Source organism: Notolepis coatsorum (genome assembly GCF_963971535.1).
Source record: "Notolepis coatsorum genome assembly, chromosome: 14".
Classification (NCBI taxonomy): Eukaryota; Metazoa; Chordata; class Actinopteri; order Aulopiformes; family Paralepididae; genus Notolepis; species Notolepis coatsorum.
In genome coordinates this window covers 61,223,328-61,243,781 of record NC_140178.1, presented here as the reverse complement: position 1 = coordinate 61,243,781, position 20,454 = coordinate 61,223,328, and the positions used below count along the sequence as shown (strand labels likewise).

The window sequence follows — 20,454 nt, the reverse complement described above, 5'->3', positions numbered from 1 at the left end:
AGGACATACTTGACTCCTATAAGACTGAAAAAAATGGGTCTTATACAAGACTCCAAATGCTCCTTATGTACAAATGGGGACGAGGGGACATTTATGCACATGTACTGGGACTGCCCACCAGTTAAGATATTCTGGAAAGAGGTGACCCAGCAACTATCAAACCTCTTAACTTGGAATATACCTGTACACCCCTCTGTACTACTGCTGAATGATGTTTTTGAGTGGGCAGTACATCCACAGCTAAAGAGATTGGTTTTATCGGGTATCACAGTGGCTAAAAAGCTGATAGCATCACGATGGTTCCAACCGGAAAAAATTTGCCGAAAGTAGGGATGCCCCGATCGATCGGCCACCGATCGTTATCGGCCGATAATCAGTATAAATATGCAGGCCCGGACTGGCCATCGGGAGCACCGGGAGTTTTCCCGGTGGCCTGGCCTGCACAGATTTAAAAAAAAAAAATTATATAAAAAAAATATATATATATATATTATTATTATTTTTTTTAAATTGCCAGGCCATTGTTTCTAGTTGTGGCGGCGGCGCGGCGCGATAGTTAGATAACCTAGATGGGTGGGGAACAACCAGGATTTCACTGTCTGCGACAGAGTTGGAAAACTATCTGACTCTCTCTCTCACGCGTATATCACACACACACAATGGAGCTGTGCTGCCGCTTGTGATTGGTGGAGGCGGGACCAGGCGATACAACTGATTGACAGTGGAGGCGGCGAATGGAATGGCAAACGGCACTCGGATGCAGAATAACAGCCAGGCAATGAGCCAGGTAGTGAGGGACTCGGGAGAGATACAGTAGAGCGAAAGTCAATTAACGTTGATGTCAAGATGGACAGTGGAAGAAAGAGAAAGGGTGGAGGAGAGAGGGATAAAACAAAGAAAAAGAAAGGCCCTTACAGGAGAGAGTGGTTAACTGTATTATAATAGTAAATAGAAAAATATGTTGTGCTCTTGCTTTTTTCTTTTTGAAGGTGGAGAGAGTAGCATTGCTAGTGCCACAACAGTTTTATTTGAGGTCCATAACAGTACATTGTACTAAGCAATTGTTGGCTCATTAGTTTGTGATTCACATGCACTAAAATTCACCAGAATGCAGGAAATTAAGTCTTTGTAACAAAAAAAATCCTGGTGGGGGACCCCCAGACCCCCCGCTTAAAAAGTGGCCTGACTGGGGCTATATTTCGCGCTATATCTCCCGGTATGAATTATTTCCCCAGTCCGGCCATGTAAATATGCGATCGGTGATCGGTGATAATGCTTTATTTTCGCCGATCGTCAAAACCGATCTCACTCGCTGAGTTCTGTCTCAGGCAGAGGTTACACCTTTCGTATCATCTTCGTATTGTTTTCTTATGCGTATCGCCGCGACGTCGTGCGCCTGAGTCACACTTTCGTTTTTTTTTTTTCGTTTTTGTCAGCCGAGCACACTGATGTAGTACACTGCCAAAGCAGTAGGTGGCAGTAGGTGGCAAACATGAAGGCAATTTCAACCAATCAGAACGAATGTGCCAATACACTTCCTGGTGGAAGCTCCAGCAAAGAAAATGTCAATAAGGCAGGCGCCTATGCCGCGCCACCATCTTGCTTGCTCACTCAATGCAGCAATTCTTTTTTCAGCAAAGCCTAATAAAAGTGCAATAAACAAAACGGATACATTCACTGTGTGTTCTGCCTGTCATTTGTTGATGAAACAAAACTAACATCAACACAAGTGACCACCAAGAGCGGATAGTTTAGTCTAAAAAACGATCGGTAGCATTGTTAGCTGCATGCTAACGTCAATGGAGTATGCCATTATAACAATATAGCATTGTGGCTAGAAGCTAACGTTAGCTCACGCTACTTAGCCAGCACGAAACTGATGATATCGCGAGCTATCAGTAGTTAGATAACATTAGAGACAACGCTGTGTGTATTAAACAAAGGTGAATAGATGACTGGGCCATTTTGTTTAATGCTTGTTAAGTTGAAAGAGGAACTCTGAGCTAACAGGGTCTGAATCCTGATAGCTCACGTTAGCCAGCTGCTCATGCAATCGGTAATGCTAGCAGAATGAATGGATGTAAACTTTATTTAACATATTGCATATGGGTACAATACAATACGGCTCAATACAAACAATTGTTAAGGGAATGCAGACTGTTGTAGCTTGGACTGGGGTCCTTATAACAATAACTTGACAACACATGGTAGCTGAAGCTATTTGGGACACGGAGCTCTGTCCCAAACACACCCACACACACACACACACACTGTTGTCACCGGAAGGGCACGCAGATGGTATCTACTGCGCATGGGCGTTTTCGCAACAACTGCTCCGTGCTGACTACACGCTGTTGTCGACTCGTTTTTTTTGCGTATCTCCAAACGCAAACACAATTTTGCGTTTCAGCCGTATCCACAAAAAAACGCCAAACGCATTTCTGTGTAGATAGGACATGAAACGTCGTCAAAAACGTATAAAAAAACGCCAGGAATACACTAGTCTAACCATAGCCTCAGACACCAGGAGCTGCACACAGTGCTGCGTGTCTGCTCCTCCTCCAGCTCCTCCCACACGCATGTAAACACGGGTCTAGTCTAGTCTAGTGGGACGGGACCTCCATGAGCTAATGTTAGCTACCGTTACAAAATGACCCAGTCAACTATTCACTTTTAGTTTAATACATGATGAGGCATTGTCTAACCGAACGGTATCTAGCCGGCTAGCTACTGATAGCTCCTGATATCAACAAATGCTCCAGCAATAGTCTAGGACTAGTACTAGTGTATGATACCTCTGTTAGCTCACGTTAGCTTAGCTCACTGTTCAAAACGAAATGTCCCATTCAACTAAATAGTTCACTGAGGCGTTGTCTTAACGTTATATTTCCGGCTAGCAGTAGCTACAGATAGCTCCTGATATCAATGTCTTATAACACTCATTCGATGCGTATTCGAGCCCCGGCTTGCATCGCAGTCACAAACGGGGATAGCTGAGGGAGTAGGGTATATCTGCAGAGCCTAGGGTAAATCTGCAGAGCCGAATGTGATTTGATCAAAGCAGAGTGTACACAGACAGTGGAGATAGCGCGCATTTTGACTTGTTGCGTGGTGGCATTGTCTCGCAGATAATACAACTACAAGTACAAGTCTAATTATATAATATATATATTTTATAAAAATAAATTAAATAAGAAATGTATATAAAAAAAAGTATTTATTTTTTATTAATCAAAAACGATCGTTATCGGATCGGTATCGGCCAATATGGCTCAAGACGATCGGTATCGGTGGCAAAAAACGTGATCGGGGCATCCCTAGCCGAAAGGTCTGGATTATTACATATCTCGATGTGATCTATCAAGAAATATCTACAGCAAGAATTTTGGGTCTCAATGAATCCAAAATGACACTGTGGTTAGAAGTGGTGGAGAAAATAAAAGCTAGCATATAATGGTAATGTCTGGTTAGGAGCGAGGGAAAGTGGATGGATTATCCAATGGGGGGTCCGGAAGGGGGGGGTACGAGCTGGAGCATATGTGTGTAGGTTTTTAGATAACCGGTATTAAGGGTATATCCTATATAAGACAATTAAATAAAATGTGATTTAATTTCATTGGATGTGCACTGACAAATAATGCTTGTGTGTTGTCATGTTTGTTTATGTGTTTGTTTAAAAAATAATAAAAAAATAAAATACAAATGAGATTACATTAGAATGGAATGCATCGGCAAAGATCGTTAGCTCAAAGCTATTCCGGCCAGTTTATCAACTTCCTGTCATTTAGAAATATGATTTTATAGTGAAAATCATTACCAAAACGTCCGGAGAAACCTCACGGGAGCATTATGGACTGTCATACAAATGTACAAATGCTATAAGGTGGCAAGAAATGCACTATAAACAATACTTTGCAGCGTCGTTTCTTGCGCTAGCTTCTGTTAGCCAGCATTAGCCTTAATTAGCGTGAGCAAGTAAACTAACAGTGAAAATGTTTACATGAAATACAGCCCAAAAACCCTGCTGACAAACGTTTGCTTATTAAATACATTCTATACTATAATAATACAAACGTTTCATTGCCTCTCTGTAACGACAAAGTTGTTTAAATAACGGGAGAAAAGTAGCTAAAAACAATGTATTTGGATGGGACAGGAAGTACCATTCGCAACCGGAAGTCAGCCGGAAGTGCCTACTTTCAGGTTGTGCAAGTGGAGAATAGACTGGTGTATTTTTCGTCCACGAAAAATGGAGCCTCTAATAAATATTATTGCTTGAGACGTCAAAAAACGCTGTAAAAGAAAATGGCTAGGCTATTTAAACGCATCGTTATGGAAATTGTAATTTAATTCTCTGCTTATTTAACACTTTAATCGCCAAGGACGCCGTAACTCGTCAATCCCCGCCATGCTTAATCTGCCAATGACGCCGTAACACGTCATTGAGATCAATATTTCAAAAATCTGTGATCGCAATCATATTTCTCCCGCTGAGACTTGAGATCTACTGTTGATCCCCTCTCAACTCTCCAACGGTTCAAGAGCGCCATCTGGTGGCCGATCGGCGTATCGCCCAAACTGGAAACCGGAAACGGAAACTGGTGCTCATCCAAATTCGGTCCGACCACTCGCTATAGGTCCCAGGACTCCAGCTCGACACAATGGATAGCGATCCGTTACCAATAACTCGATAAACAACATGATTTGGACGTATATACTATTATACAACCTGAAGATGGATCACATATTTCAACATCCCATAATAGGAATCTTTTTGCTCCACGCTCATCGCCCAACGGCCCGAGGAGACTGGGGTAAGTTTCAGCGTTTATGTTTACCGTGTTCGATACAAACTGCTCTAATGATCATATCACCCACACTACATGAATCATCTAACGTTGGCCACGGAATTATAAACGACCCCCCCCCCCCCCCATCCGGTCAACATCAGATGATAAGTAGTAACTTCTAGAAGCACGTCCATTTGAAATTTTTTATCTGGCGCCGATCGCTATCAAACTGTATTTGATCATCAATATAATGCATTTAGGGCTATAAATCACGTTCTGCAGAATGCTGCAGATAACGATAAAAACATTTATACTTTAGACCGTATTTTAGTATGAATATGTGAATGAAAAAGTATAACGTTCCTACATCCTGAACGATGGATAATTGACGTTGAATGGGCCATAGTAATGTCAATTTAGCAATACAATTAAAAAAGTTATAGCCCTGCAAAGAAGGGGAACTTCTCCATAGACAAATAGAGCTGGCAGAGGATGGTATAAGGATGTACATAAGCGTGGCAGAGAAAGTGTTAATGCTTCAATTCATTCAGAAACGTTGCAGCAAACAATCCATATGTGCATTTCTTTACATAATTATAACGTACATAAATAACATATTATTGAGGGAGGAAAAAAGGAAACTGATAGCCATAATGTTTCACCCTGTTAGTCAAGTTGAACAAGTTGAAACACCGACTCCCAGTCGAGATTTGAGGCTATATTTTTCGTTTTTAACCCCCGAGCTCGCGCTTTTGTGCATGCGCATGCTTAGTGTTGAATTCAGTGATGAGATCCGTTGCCGTCTGACCACGCCTAGCTTCTGACAACGAGAGAGTTCAGGAGACAACGCGTCGTCTAACCTGACTGTGATAATGCAATGTTGTGAAAAGTGAAATACAACGTTCCTGTTTTCCCCTTGTGTAACCGCACCCTCAGACTCTGCCAAGAGAGGTTTGGAGAGATTCATACTATAATAAGTTGCTCAACTCTGACCTAAACAAAGTAGAGAGCAGCTGTTTGATGACTTTTCAGATTCTACCTTTATAGATCCCATGAAATAAAATATACATGTTTTCCTCCATTTAACCCTTTTGTCTTATCAATAATATTGATTAAAAAAAATAGCACGTGTTTAAAAAAAGAAAAAACCTATCACAAAATATCTCTATTTTATTTTTGTCTAAAGAAGTCTATCTCATCCAGGAAAAGGTAGCTAATCCGTGAGTTAGGTTTGATTGATTGATTGAAAAGTTTATTAACAGATTGCAGAATGGGTACAGTACAGTACAGCTCAATACATACATCAATTGTTAAGGGGATGCAGACTGCAGACCAGAGAGACTTTCGTCTTGTTTACATCAGGGTCCCCCATTTTCAATTCATCATAACATATATGACATACAGATAGACAGTACTGCTACATCTATACATTTATGACATATCAGATTTGCAAATACAGTACTGTTTGTGATACAGAAAGTGTCCAGAAAAAGAGTATGTGTATGTGTAAGAATAAGTGTATATACATTTGACGTAGAAACTGTACATTGGAGGAGGTTGGGTGGGTGGGGTGGGGTTGGGTGGGTGGGGGCTGTACATTGGAGGGGGGGGGGGCGTAGGGGGGGGGGGACACTGTACACTGTACATTGGAATACTGACAAAGCCATACTTGGTAATTTACTGTACAACTGGGTTAAGACATTTGTAGGGGCCAGTTTCGAATTGCAGTCTCCCGTAGGTGTTCTTTGAGAGTGTTTTTGAAAGTGGGTAGTGATTCACATTCCTTTACAGCTTTGGGTAGGGCGTTCCACATTGATGTGGCATAATTGCGAAACGTGTTTAGTCCCTTGTTTGAGCAGAATCTGGGTTTAACATGATTTGTGGAGCTCCCTCTGGTGTTGTGATCGTGGTATTCATGATCGGGGCAGTCTGCACTTGAGGAAGAACACCGAAACAAGCGTGAATAGCTGCGACCGTGTACATGCATGCATCTCTGTGTGTGTCCATGCAAATTGGCTAAAATGGGGCATGGCCTATCGCAAAAAGGTGCACAGACTTGTTGACACAAACAAACACAATGGGGCGTGGCTATGTGCATGTGTGTCCTTGATCAACAAGTCTGTGCACCTTTTTGCGATAGGCCATGCCCCATTTGAGCCAATTTGCATGGACACGCACACACACACATTTGACCTCCATGTAAGATTTCAGCCTCCTAGGGTAGCGACATATAGAGCTGCTGGTCGCAGCTATAAATAAAAGTCCAATAAAATTCCATTGTTATTTTAGGATATTAACCAAATCAACCTCTCCGCCCCAATGCATTCGGATATACGTCAAACCGTGGAAGCTCACTTTGCCATGAATGTTGTTTCCATGGATCTTTTAATGAATGTAAGGCAAGCACTAGTAGCACTAGACTGCATTCTCCCCTGTGTGAGTGAACTGACATCCCTGTTGTAACGTTGTCAGATCCTGCTGTACGTCTCCCCTGTGAGTGAGCTGACATCCCTGTTGTAACGTTGTCAGATCCTGTTGTACGTCTCCCCTGAGTGAGCTGACATCCCTGTTGTAACGTTGTCAGATCCTGTCCGTCTCCCCTGTGTGAGTGAGCTGACATCCCTGTTGTAACGTTGTCACATCCTGTCCGTCTCCCCTGTGTGAGTGAGCTGACATCCCTGTTGTAACGTTGTCAGATCCTGTATGCGCGAGACGTGGACCAGAGGAGCACCACCTTTGAGAAGTCGGTCCACATGGGCAAGGAGTTCCAGAGACGAGCCAAAGCCTTGATACTCCGAGCAGCTGTACTACGAAACCAGATCCATGTCAAGGTAGATAACCACCCTGTAGGGTTTGGTACACATGTTGTTGTTGTTGAGCATGTAAACACCACCACCACAGGTGTTTCACACATTGACTCAGACTGCCATGCTGTTTTCCCACCTTTGTACTTAGTGTGCCAGTGCTGTAAAGTATAGGGATTTTCACTGTGCGTTGCGGTGTTTGCAGGGCTATATCTATATTCTATATTATAGCTATGGAGACAATACCAGGGCTCGAAATTAACATTTTTACTTGGGAGCACCAGCAAAGATCAAAATGTAAGGAGCACCAACAATATATATGTAATATATATTTTTTATTGATTAAAAAACGACAATATAACAGTAATAATGCAGTAAAACTGTGAAAGTAGCCGTAAAACTATAGTAGTGTAGACCTAGTAGTGTAGCCTATAGTGTAGACTAGGCATGTGCTTGTATGACATTTTGAGGGTATGATAACCTTGGGCAAAAATACCACGGTTTCACGGTATTCGGTACATAAAAGAATCCCCCATTGAACAAAACGTCTTTTATTACAGTGCACAATAAGATTTTCTGTAAGTGTTATTTATGAATGTGTGACGACTGTCTGTATTACACACAGAGGGAACTGTCTGACCACTTTCAAACTAAGTACAGAATATACAATACTAGGGCTGGGCGATATGGCCAAAAACGTTATCGCGATAAAATTATAAAATTATTTTCATATAACTCGATATCGATAATTATCGTCGATATAATTTCTGTCAAGTTTAATTAACTTCTTATGCCCGGCGCCGATGGACGGGCTATTAATAGACTTATTTTGCTGCTGCGAATATCTCGAGTTGATGTCGTCATCAGTCCGCGCACGTTAGCAGTTAGCCAGAGCAAGCAGTGTATCCCATGACAATGTACTAACTATCACCCTAAAATACTCCGTTTTGCCCCAATACACTGCAACGACGTCCACCGCATACCCCACACTACTCTATCCGTGGCCTCAGAATTCACGCCACACACCCACTCGGCACGTAAACTATAAAATAGCGGCGTGCAAGCTAATTATCCTAGCCAGCCTTGTTTCCAATGTACTAAATATCACCCTAAAATACTCTGTTTCGCCCCAATACATTGCAACGACGTCCACTAATTATCCTAGCCAGCCTTGTTTACTACTAGAGTCCTACCTCTCTACCCAGAGGTGTAGCGCGGGTCTCCTTCGCTGTCGGCCATCTCCTTCACTGATTGGTTGTTAGTGCGTGTGCTCATATCCAAGCTTGGAAAATCGATATATCGAAACTTTGCGACCACGTTTCATGTTTATTTCGAGGAAATAATTTATCGCGATAGTTATCGTTATCGTTTTATCGCCCAGCCCTATACAATACTTCCATTTGACATTAGCTATTTATGGGTGGAATATTCCGATTCTAGCTCGCTAGATCAGTCGCATTCTTTTTGTATAGATTATAGGGGTGGGCTTGAGTAATCGATTGATCGATTACTCACGGCTATGAGAGAACTCGATCTTTCAGCCAACAACAGCCAGCTAATGAATGAATGAATGAAAACTTTATATAACAGATTGCAGAATGGGTACAATACAGTACGGCTCAATACACACAATTGTTAAGGGAATGCAGACCAGAGAAAGATGTTTACATCAGGGTCCCCCATTTTCAATTCATAGTGACATTTATGACATAGGGACATACAGGTATATAGTACTGTTACATTTGTGACATATACGATATGCAAATATACAGTACTGTTACCCAGAAATCCTAACATAAAATATATACATATGATGGGGAGGAGACTGTACATTAGGAGGGGAGAAACCCCTCTTTATCATCAATGTACATAGATACACACACTACTGCACTATGAACTGCCAGCCAGCTAGCTGGCTACCCAAATCCACAACAGCCAGGCAGCCAACCGTACAAAATACAGTCTCAGCCAATCACATCGATTTGTACAGTTAGTTAGCTCCACTCCATTGCGAATGAAAAGGTAGTCAGTATTAGCTAGCTACAGTTGCTAGGTAGCAACAGCTGCAAAAACGAATGCCTATGATGGTATCAGCCATTGAGACGAGCGCCTATCAGTAGCTAGCCAGCTACATAACGTTAGACAACGCCTTGTGCATTAAACTAAAGTGAATAGTTTACTGCAGGGGTCGGCAATTAGGTCTGGCCACGGGCCAGATTTTCCCCAAGCCATTGATTGGCAGGCCAGGATAAAAAACAATGGCTAATTTAATATAATGATAGTGAAAAATGCTGCACCGCGGCGGGTGTACACATAATAATAATAATAATAATAATAATAATAATAATAATAACTTTATTTGTATAGCACTTTTCATACAGAGGTTGCCGTTCAAAGTGCTTCACAACAGTAAAAAACAAAGGCATAAGCGAGCCCTCTGGTGTAAACAAGACAAACGTTTTTCTCTGGTCTGCATCCCCTTAACAATTGTATGTATTGAACCGTACTGTATTGTACCCATTCTGCAATCTGTTAAATAAAGTTTTCATTCATTCATGAACAGCAGATCAGCTGTTGCAGATCACCGCGGCGAGTGATGAACAGCAGATCAGAATGCATGAAAACACGACTCACTATAACTGCCCGGCTTGTTTCAGTCCTCCAAAATCCCTGCTAATGTTTGAAACATGTCAAATATCCACTCGCCGCCCTCCAATTCCAGATTGGCGTTGAATGCAGCTACTTTATCTGCCAACTTGAACACAGTTGTCATCATTGCCTCGTTGTTGTTGTTGTTGTTGTTGTTGTTGTTGTTGTTGTTGTCACCACATATTATGCAGAGAGGATGTCGGCACGCAAGAATCACTGACCTGTTGCGATAAACCCGTATTTTAAGTATGACTCCTGTTTATTAAAAGAAGTGTTATGTGTCTTGGAGGGCGTAGGCTCCACTTCTGGCTCATCAGTTGGTATTTCCCCGTTGCAAAGAAGCTATCCAAAGACGTTTGTTTTGTTCGTCTCGCATCTCGAACGCAGAAGTGAAAGTGCGTTAGGGAAATATACACGCGGCCCGGTGGGACTATTCCATTGGTTCTCCCAGTCCACGTGACCATTTCTAGCATTTCAATTGGCTATAGTGAGTGACAGACATAGATATGATGAATACCGGTAGATAGATACAGCTTCACAAAGACACTTTGGCGTCACTCACGAGTGAATATTTCCTGTGCGTAAAATAAATATCATATTCTCAAAATACACCGCCAGAAATGATTACTGGCGGGCCAATGTCGGCCCGCGGGCCGCCTATTGCCGACCCCGGTTTACTGGGTCATTTTGTTAAGTGATGTTGAAAGAGGAGCTGCACTCTTGCTCTCTTCAGAGCGAATGAGCGATGTTGACTAGATGGGTCTGTGAGGGGGAGGGCCATGGGCAATGTGAGCACTGGGAGCAGCGTGTGAATGTGTGTGTGCGCGTCAACAACTTGCTGTAGGATGAGAGAAGACAGCGAGGCTTGAAAGCTAATCTTAACCAATCTAAAATCAGCATTAAATGTAAGAACGTCAAGCTCATGTTTGATTGGTTATAATGGTCACTGTCAACTTACAAGGCACATACTGAGTGACAAACTAGCGAATGGACAGAGAGGGGGGGGGGGGGGGTCGCACCAGAACAATTATTTGCACTCGCACGAATGCTCCCAATTATATTTTGAGGTTGCACCGCAATTCGGTCGCAATTTCGAGCCCTGAATACTATGGCTCATTTGACATTAACAATCCATCGTTCAACATGTGAAAAATAATAATTTTTTTCATGTATACGTTCGTGTGTTATACCGTGGTGAATATTGTATAGTTTCAGAGTGATCCTGGCTAATTCCTGAAAACGGCGCTATGGAGCAATACGTGAATTTTGCTAAAAGTGTTGGCGTTGCTACTATTTCCAATTCAAAAGTATATAATAGGTATTATGTTTCATCATGAATGCATGAAAGGGGGGGGGGGTAGTTTTTTGATGCTTTGATCGGCAGTAACGGCATTCGTTTTGAATACTACATACGTTGATCGGCCGGATCGATATGAAATCATTGTAGGATCAGGGGGGAATTGATGTCATAGTCCTTACCTTTACTAGGAGGTATCCCAAAAAGAATATTACAATTGTCTGATCGCGGTTTCCAGTATTGATGTCGATCGGGTCCCTGACACGAAGTGGCACGGGATATGCCTCAAATGTGCTGAACGCGTTTCGAAGTGCTCGCATGAAGCGATTCACTTGGCTTGGTCTATATTCTGTGCCCGGACCATATACGATGTAACAGAGTGTGAAATAAGGTTTCAAAGGGTGGGCGATACTGCCACCTACCAGGATGCGGCCGGTATTGCGCTTTTGGGATTTCAGAATGATTTCCTATGGTAACACCGAGGTCCGTGAACCTGTAATGAATTAAAAAAAATCGAATAAAAGAAAAAACAACCAAAACCCGAGAAATCTCGGGTCTGGCACTCAACCAGGGTTTCCGTTAGAAAAGATTGTTGCCGGTCTCAGGGTCCGGTAGATTTAAATCTACCGGTCAAATGAGAGAAATTCCGGTCAGAGTTTATTGAGCTTAAAAATAATTGACATCCTCAAGGCATGTAGATTTATAATATTTTAACTTAAAACTAGGCTACTTTTGTGTATACAGTCATTATATTCCAAATAAAATAAGTCCAGAGACTCCGTGCTGCTGCTGACTTTAAATCAAATAGGTGTCTGTGGGCAGTCGCCCGACATTAATAAACAGCAGTCGGTTATAATCACATTTTTATGAGCTAACGAATTCCGTTATATTGGACATTTGTATTAATTATATCAAGCGAAGAACTGAGAAATTTGGCAGAGAGAGATGGCAACATTATCGTGGGTTTGCGTGATGACTCTCTCCACCTCGCAACGACTTATTTGCAAAGAGTATGGCGCTGCAGAGCAGCAGATTCAGCTGTTTTAAGGCTCTATCTGGGGACCGCTCAACAGCGCCCCCCACCCAACAGCTGAATTGCCAATGGCTGAATTGGAGTACTGCACTCTGCCGGTACAGATGGGTGGGTTATGGTGGATTCTGTGGCTCTGCAGCTGCATGCAGTCGCAAATCTAGCAGCAATCTCCCGCTGACACAGCAGTGTCATTATTATACCTGCTTGGTGAAGCAACGATGAAACAAATGTAATGATTGTTTCGTTCATCGCATAGGCTATTTAATTTTAGCCTATTTTAATACAATTCAAATAATCAAATTGTGCTTAGAGGGAATTATTTTCACCAGACATTAAGACCGGAGAGATTAAATATGTCGGACTTCAACAGATTTTGCCGGTCAAATACCGGTAATTACCGGCTAACGGAACCGCTGCACTCAACGCATGGCGAGTTAACCTGAGAAATCTTGGGTCTGGCAGTCAATGTGTTAAAAGGTGCTATAGATAACATTCAGCCACTAGATGTCACATTAGAGCACCAGCATGTAATTTATCAGGTGTATTCCACCTAGGGAATTAACATTCATTATGGTGGGGCTGGGGCATGGTGGTTCATGGGCATGTCATGTAAATGACAAAAAAATTATAATTGAGTTATTTGTTCTTTTTATATATATATATATATATATTAGTGCTGTCAGGCGATTAAAAAAATGTATCTAATTAATTACAGGATTTGTAATTAATTAATCGCATTTTAATCGCATTTTAATCGCATTACCATTTTATGCCTCATATTCTATATTCTATAATCATATTTCAAATTGCATGTGTCCGGATGGCAGAATTCAGTACTGTATCTACAAAACCTTCTGTTTAATCATCTTCCATCTATTAATTTGCTTAGATTTTTCAGGTCTGGTCAATTTGAGCATGGTGTTATTCACAGTCAAAGATAAAAAAAAAATTATTGATATTCTCATTTGGTTCATTACAATTTACTCAAAATAAAATGTTCATTCAATCAATCACCGCGCAGATTGATTGATTGAATGAAAATGTTATTAACAGATTGCAGAATGGGTACAATACAGTACGGCTCAATACACACAATTGTTAAAGGGGAACTATCTTATAAATGGCCTTTTTGAGTGTTTAGCATTGTTTCCTAGCTATGTGAACTTATATTAATATGATCTATGTCTCAAAATTCTCATATTGGTGCATTCTTCCAATTCTCCTCTCACAATATTCACCCTCACTGAACTGAGTCATTTGAAAATGTGCGCGATATGTGATGTCATAAAGACACCGCTGCATGTTAATGTTCAGGCGGCGGGGCCGTGGCGCAGTGGTTTAGGAGCCCAGGCTCAAAACGGCTCGAGATCTTGAGGTAGAAAAATGCTGTTTTTGAGGACTTGATTAGAAATACAAAACAATGAATAAAAAAAATATATATATTACAGAGGTGTTCCATAGACTCACAGGAATTGTGTAAAAGTGCCCAAATAGTGAAAGAAATAGTAAAATAGTTCCCCTTTAAGGGAATGCAGACCAGAGAAAGACTTTCGTCTTGTTTACATCAGGGTCCCCCATTTTCAATTCATAATGAATTGTAAGTAAGGGTGCAACTTGCACCGTACAATCCATTCTTTGTGGATCTAGCCCACAGTATTTCTGACACTGGGAATACATTCCCTGAGATTCATAGATGTCCCTAGAATCAGATACCAAGAACATGCAAATGGACCATATTAAGAAAAAATCTGTAAATGTGTATTCTACATGCTTATGGAATGAATGAGATGCAAAAAAAATATTATTATTAAAAAAAAAAAAAATTGTAATTAATTTTGAGTTAATTTTCATAACGCGATTATTTGCTGTGTAATTAATTAATCTAATTAACGCGATAAACTGACAGCCCTAATATATATATATATATAAACGGCTTAAGGCTATATCTGTACTTGATGTTTGTTTGTTATGTTGCATATCGCTGCTGGCGGGACAAAACCTCATAACTCCAAAAACCCAACTTTTCAGCAGATGAAAAAAACGAACACAGATTTGAGGGCGAATAGAGTTACGAGGTTTAGACAGATGATTGGTTTAATGCTTTCCCATTGTGTAGACTTTGTAAAACCACACACACATGGAGGATGATCTACTGAGTTGATAAAATATGGAGTTAGGAGGTTTTGTCCCGCCAGCAGCGATATTTGAAATAAACCAATCAATCAATGGTGGGGCTGGGGCATGGTAGTTCATGGCAGTGCATGCACTTTGGTTGCATTTTTTTCATGCCAGCCTCCAAGGCTATATAATATGCTCTGCCCAGCCTGCCGACATCATTTAAGCTTTATTCCCATGCAGTCTATTGCCTTCCACCCTGCTGCTACCCTCTCCTTGGAGACTTTTATATGATTCTATGTTCAGGTTCACGACGTACATGAAGGTGAACATTTGATAAAGTTTGTATAAAGGTGGAGCGGCTGGGTAGTGCAGTGGACTAAGCACTTGCCTACCACCGCAGAGACTCTGGGATCGAATCCAGCTGTCAGCGGTACCTCCGGCTTGGTCAGTCGTCCCTACTAACACAATTGGCAGTGTTAGCGGGTGGGAAGCCGGTGGGGTATGTACGCTGGTTGCGTGAATATTAAAGGCAACCAACTTGTGTTCAGCTTTTCGTTCAGCGTTTCTCTGATTGGCCACGTGACCGCCCTAGCACACGCCCTTTTCCGCTGAGAGACGCGGCAGAAGCACTGGTCGAACCAACGCGGTGTTCTGTTGTGTGACTGTACTAAACTCTTCCACCACATGACCGACATTTGACATACAGTACACCTCCTATCTATGTTGGGATTATGTTTGGTCATGACAAAACAATAAAAATCGCTACTGTAAGTAATGCTGCCACCACCCACTTCAATGACAGAGCTCTCATATTTGCGAATGCATAAACTATATCTTAAATTATGGCGATGTGTCTAATATGGCTGTCATCGCTACTGTAAGTAATGCTGCCACCACCCACTTCAATGACAGAGCTCTCATATTTGCGAATGCATAAACTATATCTTAAATTATGGCGATGTGTCTAATATGGCTGTCATCGCTACTGTAAGTAATGCTGCCACCACCCACTTCAATGACGGAGCTCTCATATTTGCGAATGCATAAACTATATCTTAAATTATGGCGATGTGTCTAATATGGCTGTCATCGCTACTGTAAGTAATGCTGCCACCACCCACTTCAATGACAGAGCTCTCATATTTGCGAATGCATAAACTATATCTTAAATTATGGCGATGTGTCTAATATGGCTGTCATCGCTACTGTAAGTAATGCTGCCACCACCCACTTTAATGACAGAGCTCTCATATTTGCGAATGCATAAACTATATCTTAAATTATGGCGATGTGTCTAATATGGCTGTCGCGAAGTCATTGATAAGCGACAGCCATATTAGACACATAGCCATAATTTAAGATATAGTTTATGCATTCGCAAAATATGAGAGCGCTATACGAGTGAATCTGGTAGTTGGTTGTTAAAAACGCGAAACATAATAACGTTACGCTTTCTAGTTCAGCGCATTTCATAACTGTATGGGCTTTGTTTATACTTCAGAGGTGATGTACAGTGACGAGTGAATCTGGTAGTTGGTTGTTAGAAACGCGAAACAAGTGCTCCAGTAGCACACCATGTTACCGCGCTGCGTCGCGGAACTCCGTGCTGCGTCACGGATCTGGTTGACTCCGAGTTCGATTCCCGGACTCGCAGTCATTTGCCGAATGTCTCCCCCTGCTCTCTCTCCCGTTTCACCCTACAACTGTCGGTCATGCTTGACCAGGAAAGCGATAAACGCTAAAAAATAAAGTTAAAAAAAAAAAAAAAAAAAAAACGCGAAACATAATAACGTTACGCTTTCTAGTTCAGCGCATTTCATAACTGTATGGGCTTTGTTTATACTTCAGAGGTGATGTACAGTGACGAGTGAATCTGGTAGTTGGTTGTTAAAAACGCGAAACATAATAATCAGTCAGCAGCGCTCCACTGCTACCGCAGCTGAACACAAGTTGGTTGGTACAGCAGCTTAAGTTGGTTGGTAGTGGTACACAAGTTGGTTGCCCGCGCTGCCGCTTGCTCCTTGGATTTCATTTGGGACGTGGGAGGGGCTGCCGCTTGCCTGCGCGTGGGGGCGGGGGGTCGCGGCCAATCAGAGAAAAGCCGAACACAAGTTGGTTGCCTTTAATATTCAACACTTCAGGCAACCAACTTGCGTTCAGCGTTTCTCTGATTGGCCACGACGCCCATGTGACCGCGAGAGAGCGGCAGAGCGGAAATAGGCTGCTGCTCCGGTGAAACAGGCATTCTATTGCCATGCTCTAAGACGAACTCTAACCTTAACCAATTCCGAAAGAATGCCTAAACTTAACCGGCGAAAGAAATATTGCCATGCTCTAAGACAAACTCTAACCTTAACCAACTCCGAAAGAATGCCTAAACTTAACCCTAACCTTAACCAACTCCGAAAGAATGCCTAAACTTAACCGGCGAAAGAAAGGCGTTTATATAGAGGCAATAAATTAATTAAACGTAAAAAAAAAAAAAAAAAAAAAATTGTAAGTGATTCGAACTTGTCACCAACTGGACCGCAGGCTCCACAGCAAGCTGGCGAACGAGTTGAGCTAACCGTCGATGTTAAAACAGGGGGGATTGCGTGCGGCAACCTGCGCGCCTCTGCCGCTCCGCTCTGGCGCTGCCGCGGGGGCGTGCTAGGCGCAAGATGGTTGCCTTAAGTAATGAAGCGTCCTGGTAGTGTGATCCTCCCACGCGTTACATTCCCCCAGTGAGAGTCCTCGCTGTCAGGTGAAAAGAAGCGGCTGGCTGACTCCACATGTATCTGAGGAGACATGTGATAGTCTTCACCCTCCCTAGGCCGACAGTGGGAGGGAAATGCGCGCAACAACCAGGAAGGGAATTGGCATAACGACTAAATTGGGATGGGAGAAAAATACGGGAAAAAAAGTGAGGACAAAAAAATTGATGAAAAAAAGTTTGTATAAAGTTTATGTGCAGCACCCCATGAACACAACAAATATAACTGGCCAAAGAGAAGTAGCAAGACCCCGCCCCCAAAATAAAAAAAGAAATAATATCATCTTTATTTTTTCTTCTATTCTCTAGTCTCCACCAAGAGAAGGAGGCCAAGGGGAGCTGTCGACTGCCAACAGCCAAACCCGGATGAGCACCAACATGTGAAGAGGACGCCACTGGCATCCCTGCATGGTGCCTCTGTTAAAGGGATGCCTTGACATTTTGGAATTTTTTGTCTTCTTTAAATTTGTCTTCCAGTTTCCAACCGCAAGCTAACCGCTAGCTGCATTACCTTGGTTTCAAAGAGGAAACATGCCGTTTTATAGAAACTAAAGGACAAATGTGGAAACGTTATTTTGAAAATGCTGTGATGGTAAAGAAAGAAAGTGGTCAAATACAACAAAATGTCAAGGTAGCCGTTTAACAACCACAGATCTGAGTTGTACAAAGACCAGTTGTTAGACCTCAGCAACATCATCACAAACCACACACACAGACTCTATGTTCCTCTTCTGAAGATTGGACACACACACACACACACACACAAATCTAAAAACTTAATTTGGGGACATGATTGTGAATGAAGGTATTGATGGCAGGATTCGTTGCTCTGAAGAAATGGAACCTGATCGGAGAGGAAAGCGTGAGAAATGCTGCATTTCAAGCTGTTTGTTATTTTCTTTTGTAAGAGATGCACTTTGTATCTTATGACAAACTAAAATGACACGTTTGACAGAAGCCTCGTTGGAGAACAAGCTTTTAAAATAAATGTACATACAAAAGGATGCTTTGTATCACCATCTTCACGCTGTGGTCATCATTCTCTTTGCTAGTGGGCAAAAAGTGTGCCTTCAATGTTCTCAGAAGCTTGGTTAGAACAGTGAGAGCATTGCCATGTAGTAGAATAATTGAGCATACTAGGTTCACAAGCAAATTAACTTTTTAGGTCTGCGTGGGCCAAGGAGCCTTCTTGCTCCACTTCTTAAATGTAATTGCATATAGGGAAACGCAGCACCGCAAGCACTGTGATTGGCCCACTTGCTTTGAGTCGTGCATTTACACATTTACCTCGCTCTGGTGTGGAGGAGAGATGAGCTTGCATGGAGCTAGATGCTCAAATCCCCACAACCTATGTGCAAGTCGAATTTGAAGAGGATATGGCAGGTGGTTTTTTTTTTTTGTATTGTCAACTGCCTATGAAAAGACAAACTTACAATGCATTTCTTCTACTCTTAACACTTTGGTCGCCAGGCTTATATTCTTAATAAACCATCCCACGCCAGCTCTATTTGTCTATGGAGAAGTTCCCCTTCTTTGCAGGGCTATAACTTTTTAAATTGTATTGCTAAATTGACATTACTATGGCCCATTCAACATCAAGTATCTATTGTTCAGGGTGTAGCAACGTTATACTTTTTCATTCACATATTCATACTAAAATACGGTCTAAAGTATAAGTATGTTTTTATCGTTTTCTGCAGCTTTCTCCAGAACGTGATTTATAGCCCTAAATGCATTATATTGATGATTGTATACAGTTTGATAGCAATCGGCGCGAGATAAAAAAAAATTCAAATGGACGTGCTTCTAGAAGTTACTACCGTACTTTTCGCACTATAAGCCGCACCCGACTATAAGCCGCAGCAGCTAAATTGAATGATGTGTACATATATAAGCCGCACTGGACTATAAGCCACATGTGTTTTAATGTTTGATTACCATATGTAATGAGTGGAGCCTGCGGCTTAATTTGACTCAACACTGGAAACCTCACCCGGCCCGGACACGGAAAGGATTGACAGATTGATTGCTCTTTCTCGATTCTGTGGGTGGTGGTGCATAGCCGTTCTTATATTGAGCTTTAAGTTCCCACCTCTACAGAGAATGACTCCCATTGGGACACAATACTGTCGGACAAATAACAAGAATTAACTCATTTACAAGTTGTATTAAGTAAATAAGGGAACAGATAAATAACATTTCAATGCAGTAAAAAAAGCTATATTTCGATTTTCGGGTTTTGTCCACATATAAGCCGCACCGTTATATAAGCCGCAGGGTCGAAAAATGGGGGAAAAAGGCGCGGCTTATAGTCCGAAAAGTACAGTACTTATCATCTGATGTTGACCGGATGGGGGGGGGGGGGGGGGGTCGTTTATAATTCCGTGGCCAACGTTAGATGATTCATCTAGTGTGGGTGATATGATCATTAGAGCAGTTTGTATCGAACACGTTAAAAAATAACACTGAAACTAACCGTAGCTTCCTCGGGCCGTTGGGCGATGAGCGTGGAGCAGAAATATTCCTATTATGATATGTAGAAATATGCGATCCATCTCCAGGTTGTATAATAGTATATACGTCCAAATTATGTTGTTTATCGAGTTATTGGTAACGGATTACTATCCATTGTGTCTAGCTCGAGTCCTGGGACTATTAGCGAGTGATCGGACCGAATTGGAATGAGCACCAGCTTCCATTTCCTGTTTCCGGTTTGAGCGATCCGCCAATCGGCCACCAGATGGCGCTCTTGAACTGTTGGAGAGTTGAGAGGGGATCAACAGTAGATCTCAAGTCTCCGGGGGAGAAATATGATTGCGATCACAGATTTTTGAAATATTGATATCAAAGACGTGGTACGGCGTCTTTGGCAGAATGAGCATGGCGGGGAATGACGTGGTAAGGCGTTTTTGGCGACCATAGTGTTAATACTCTTACCTTTCAACCAGGAAGCCATTCGTTCCCATTGTATTGTTAAAATCATTAAATACAGCTCACAAACACATATTTAC

At 42.0% G+C, this 20,454-nt stretch overlaps 1 protein-coding gene across 1 annotated transcript in view; it reads left to right on the top strand.

The window, feature by feature from the left end:
- The window catches only part of LOC311240235 (COP9 signalosome complex subunit 1-like), a 148,888-nt gene extending 130,420 nt beyond the window's left edge, over positions 1–18,468 (top strand). The window contains exons 13-14 of the mRNA XM_084328784.1: positions 7,487–7,621; positions 17,753–18,468. Of these exons, the coding sequence (XP_084184910.1) occupies positions 7,487–7,621; positions 17,753–17,827 (210 nt within the window). The 3' untranslated portion in view covers positions 17,828–18,468. The remainder of the gene's footprint in view (positions 1–7,486; positions 7,622–17,752) is intronic.
- The last annotated feature ends 1,986 nt before the right edge of the window (positions 18,469–20,454 follow it).